Source organism: Alligator sinensis, unplaced genomic scaffold (genome assembly GCF_000455745.1).
Source record: "Alligator sinensis unplaced genomic scaffold, ASM45574v1 scaffold682_1, whole genome shotgun sequence".
Classification (NCBI taxonomy): domain Eukaryota; kingdom Metazoa; phylum Chordata; order Crocodylia; family Alligatoridae; genus Alligator; species Alligator sinensis.
The window spans coordinates 1,691,911-1,697,232 of record NW_005842011.1 but is presented as its reverse complement, the minus strand read 5'-3'; the positions used below and the strand labels follow the sequence as shown (position 1 = coordinate 1,697,232).

At 43.0% G+C, this 5,322-nt stretch overlaps 1 protein-coding gene across 2 annotated transcripts in view; it reads left to right on the top strand.

Moving 5' to 3' along the window:
- Positions 1-5,322, top strand: part of LOC102377966 (solute carrier family 22 member 2-like) — a 42,884-nt gene that overhangs the window by 16,319 nt on the left and 21,243 nt on the right. For both annotated transcript variants that reach the window (XR_003093638.1, XM_006021909.3), the window contains exons 2-3: positions 1,857-1,960; positions 3,273-3,427. Coding sequence is in view for 1 of the 2 variants with exons in the window: in XM_006021909.3 (XP_006021971.1) it covers positions 1,857-1,960; positions 3,273-3,427 (259 nt within the window). In the remaining variant the exon portion in view is untranslated. The remainder of the gene's footprint in view (positions 1-1,856; positions 1,961-3,272; positions 3,428-5,322) is intronic.

The following is a 5,322-nucleotide window of genomic DNA, read 5'->3' as shown; positions in this document are numbered from 1 at the left end:
AATTATTTACATCATAATAAATAATCATTAAATAAGCACATGGATATACTGTCTAATAAACCCTCAAGAACTTATTTACACAGTCTCTCACTTGCACACGGTGTTCTGGGGATCCCGCGTGCACTGCCCCTGGCGGGGTATCTCAGGGAGCGGGACTGTCTGTGTCCATATACATGGTGTGTGAACGCTCCCTGGCACTGGTGTCCATCTCCGTGCTCCTGGGGTCTCTGGGCAGCAAGCAGCAGCTCCTCTGCAGTTCCTGCAAGACAGCCTTCCCCTGCCTTTGCCCCCCTTCCCTGGCTCTGCTGGGAGCAGTGTCTGGGCTGCAGGCTATAGCAACCCTCCTGCCCCACACAGCCTCACAGCCCCAGCAACTGCAGCCCCTCCCTGGGCTTTGCCTGCCCCTGGGGCCCCTCACCCCTCAGGAAAACTAGGGCAGCCTCCGGCAGTCCCCACCCCGGCTCTGCTGTGCTCACCCAGCCACACCACCTGCAGTCAGGTCTCTCCAGGCTTGGACTCTCCACACCAGCAGTCCCTGCCTGCTCCTGCCGCTTCTCCACTGCTGCTCCTGCAGGCCTCTCTCAGGGGCTCTCCGAGGGACCACTGCGCTGAGACTCTCAATCCGGTCTCCAGCCTGTCCCTCAGCCCCTTCTCTCTCTTGCTCCCCCGCGGGAAAAACTGCTCCCTCTTTTACCCAAGCCTCTCAGCCAATCCCAGCTCAGGGCCCTTCCCGGGCTTTTGCCAAGGGCTCTCTTTCAAATCTTTGTTGGGGTTAGGTCACCCCTCCCACTTCCAGCAGGGCTGCTCCCAAACAGCTTCTCTTGCCCTCAGAGCCTACAGTGTCCCCTCTGGGACAATCTCTGTCTCTGCCAGGCAGCTCTTCCCCTTCTGTTCAGGTGGGTCCATTTTTTAAAGGCTGCTACAATAGTAATCACTGCAAATGGAAATACATCAGCATGGGATTAAATATGTACTCTTGCATGGATCAAAAAAGTATAACTTTAATAAAGTGGATATTGACAGGAAAGGGATAGACAGCCAAATTAGGATGGCTTTTAAAATTGTTTATTCTTTATAGTTCCCCCAAATAACTGCCGTTCCTCTAGAAGACGTTTTCTGAAAAGCTGCACAAAGTCAGGAGGAGCAGCTGCAAATGGGTAACTTTGGTTCCCTCTTGGCAGAGCCTAATGAAGCAGTCATGTTTTGCATCAAGAGAGTCCTCTTTGCATTTTGAAGACCTAGTTCACAAACCCAGGAAGCCTTGGGAATCTCTGCTTGGGCCTTGCACTTATTGAAATCAAGCCCTCCTTGCTCAGGTTAACATGCACTGTGTTTTAAGTCAATAGTTCCCAAACTGGTCCATCATGCTTTTCAGAAAGCTGATAGGTCAGGGAGCTGTTTGCTTCTATTATAGACCTCTAGACTGTTCACTGAAAAGGCGGTCCTTCGCCCCCTGTTGTTGTGCAGGAATAGAAAAAGCAGGAATTAACGTTGAAATTGTAGCTGAGTTACCAATGCCAGAGAGCCCCCAGCAGGCTTATGTCTTTGAGGACTGATTTAGGAACCAAATCCTGACTCAGTGATACTATCATGCTGAGAAACAGATTGGGGTTTCATTCGCATTGTCTCTAGTAATAACAAATGAGATGAGTAGGAAATATAGGAGTTAACAGCAGAATTATCCAACAGACTGTCCCTGTGCACCTCAAATCACTTCAATAGGACTTTGGATGCTGATAAAATGGAGGCTTTTGATCAGAAAGATGTTTTAAATGTTTCAGAGACGCTTGTTGATACTGGTATGAACCAATTTCTAGTTTCACTGTTTTTCTTCTAACTGTGGTGTGCCTCTTCAGTTTAACCTGGTATGTGATGACTCCTGGAAGCTGGACCTCTTTCAGTCATGTGTGAATGCTGGATTTCTTCTTGGCTCTGTAAACATTGGCTACATAGCAGACAGGTATGTGCGGGATGATCAGGGATATTGACCTTTTAAAAAAATCAGTGTTTAGTAACTAAAAAAAGGTTAACTTAAAGGTAAAAGTCTGTGACTGATAGCAGACCACTGCTCCTTTGGAAAAAAGATCATATTAGTTGGATGTAATGTCATGATGATAGGAATTAACACTTCTCTCCACTTTACGTGGACCTTTCAAAGACTCTGAGACTTAGTGGTTTCATAGCTGGAAATCTTTGCTGGTCCTGTAACATCCCTTCTTGCAGAACTCAAGTTCTTTTCATGGGTTTTATGATATGTGCAAAATTCCAAGCCTTCCTATACACAAATATTCTGACTTAACAAAAGCTAGGAAATTGAGTTATAGTTGCTGTTCTGCCTGTTGTGTTCCCTGCTCTTCTATAATATTAATGACAGCTATGATACGAAAACATCCTGTTTCCTTTTGACAATATTTTGCTTATCAGCTAATAGTGCTCTATGAGATACACTAACATCTGTTTGGCAAAATATGGAATATAGTGCTTGGTGTGTCATAACCTTTAACACTTATTTTGGCAACAACTTATAAAGTCCTTGCAGAACCTTGATGAGGTCAGGGATAATGCACTGCTGGCTTGGTGCATGGCAAATTCATGCTGGTTCATAAGGCAATAGAATCTGTTTTGCCAACATTCAAGAACCTGCCCCCTCACCCAAAAAGATTGCTTTATTCTGTTGGCATTGTGAGCTTTATTGTGTAATTTCTCCATGTATGAATCAAGTTCTGCAGAAGGGAAGATCTAAATAAAGATAGTTTGCAAGATTGGCCTTTTTGTATGTAAATAAATTACTCCTAATCCATTATATTGTATAGGCAATTCAAAAGAAAAGGCAGACTAATTGTGTATTAATTTGCTTATCATTTCCTTATTGCTTAATTGCCTATTACAAGGGGGTGTCTTCCTGTTTTGTTTATGGAATTTTAACTGCCACAATCCAATGATATGTGGTTTTTAAAATGTGGGTCTGTTGTCCATTTGTCATTTGGGGTATCTGATCCCATCCAATTGCTTCAGAACTACTTACAGAATTATGAACTGATGGGCAAGTTAACCCTTCGGGGCTGAAGAAAACCCCCCAGTATATCACATATTACTATGTCACTCCTTTACCAATAAGTTTCTCTGTAGAATTAGGCATTGGAGAGAGAGAGGCCAATGTTACATTTTTGGATGTTCCAAATGATATGTGAAACTCTTTAAGGTTCCTACTATCCATGTCTATAATCTCATTTTCAGTGTCGTTTTATGCATGTAATTCTCATCCAATACAGGTTCGGTCGCAAGCTTTGTATTTTAATTACAATCATTGCAAATGCCATCTCTGGAATTCTTGTGGCCTTAGCACCAACTTATCTGTGGGTCATGATCTTTCGCTTCCTACAAGGACTGGTTAGCAAGGGCAGCTGGACAGCAGGCTACATCCTGAGTAAGATTTTGTGCTTTCTCTGGGAATAATACTGATAATAGAAAATGAAGGGGGAAACTGGTATTCCATTAGCTAAAAATACAAAAAAATGTCTTTTCAGTGCTTTCTAAAAGGTACGTGAAGGATTAATTTATGGCTGCTCTGCCTTTCTGCCTCTCTGCCCCCCCCCGCTTTTTTTGTTTTGTTTTCGTTTTTTGCTTGCTTCATTTACAAGAGACATGTCCCTTCAAACCACTACAACTTTGGAAGATCAAACTATTGATGTTAGGATGCTGTTCCCTGCAGTGCAGCTCTCTCCACCCCCAAATATAATGCTAGGGAGTGGGGTTGGGAAGCAGTTTATTACAGTTAGATGTGACACTTTTGCCACTAGTAGTTCTCCAACAAAGAGACTGAAGGAAGGATGTGATAAAGGAGCACTGTAAGGAAACAAGCAGAAGAAAGGGACAATTTTGAGAAATTTTTATACATAACAGATCAGTGAAGGGCAAATGCAAGCTATTGTATCATTATAATAACCTTTATTATTGTTACAATAAAATAACAATTTTATTAGTTTAGTTATATAGCATAGTATGATAAAAACAAAAAACCAAGGAATTGTTTTAATATTCTTTGATACTGTACATGTTGTTTAAATGAAAAACACATGGGTAGTATGCAAGGCAATTAAAGTTGTAACCCAATGGAGTAGCCACTTTGGCTTCACACTGCACTGAGTAATCTTTAGTTTATATTTATTTTCTTAACTTTCATTTGGTTTTCTTAATATTTCTTCTTAACTCTTCTTTATATGGTTTGTCATCCAGTGCCCTGGTACCCACTAAGGTGAATTCTCCCAAGAGGATTTGTCTTGTGACTGTAGAACTTAAGCTTTGATTCTGACTTGCACTTGCACTCGCTTGCTTGCTCTCTCTCTGAATCTGCAAACCAGAGCACAGCTATTGTATATGTCCCACAGTACTCTAGTTATTTTATTCAGTGGAGTACTAAATCCAGTATTGGCACAGTTCCAGTAAAGCTTTCATCACTTCTTTTTGGGGAATGTTCCAGAGCCTGACACATCTTGTCATCAGAGGAGACATGCCTATTTATTAGCCAAATGGTACATCTGTAGCTCATCTTGTTTCACTGAAAATTGTTTCCTTGAACTGCATGATCATTTTATTATGAAATCTTTCCAATGTTGTTCTTTTTCTGGTAAGAAGGCTCTAATAATGAGCTGGATTCATTATTCCAGATGTGGTCACATAAATCATTATTATTACCCTCTGGCTCTGTATGATGCTCTGTAATATTTTAAGTCAAATGAGGCATTACTTAAGATTATGTTCGATAACATCCCTAAAAAGTGGCCTTTACAAACTTGGGTAGTTGGTGGTCAAGGTCCCCTGAGAGGCAAGTCTGAGGGGAAAGGAGTCCAGAAAAGCTGGATGTATTTCAAGGAGGCTGTATTAAGGGTGCAGGAGCATGCGGGCATGTGGGCATCCCCTGGAGGGATGTGAGCAGTGGGGTTCTGCTGGGCTTGGTCCTCGGGCCCGCACTGTTCAACATCTTCATCAGTGACTTGGACGAGGCGGTGAAAAGCACCCTGTTCAAATTCGCAGATGACACTAAGATGTTGGGGGAAATGGGTACGTTAGAAGGGAGGAATAGGCTGCAATCGGAACTAGACAGGTTACAGGGGTGGGCGGATGAGAACAGGATGGGTTTCAACACTGACAAGTGCAAGGTGCTGCACCTGGGGAGGAGGAACCAGCAGCATACCTACAGGCTGGGGAACTCCCTTCTTGTCAGTGCAGAGGCAGAAAATGATGTTGGAGTCATTATTGATGCCAAAATGAACATGGGCCGACAGTGTGGGGACGTGGTCAGGAACGCCAACCGTACCTTGT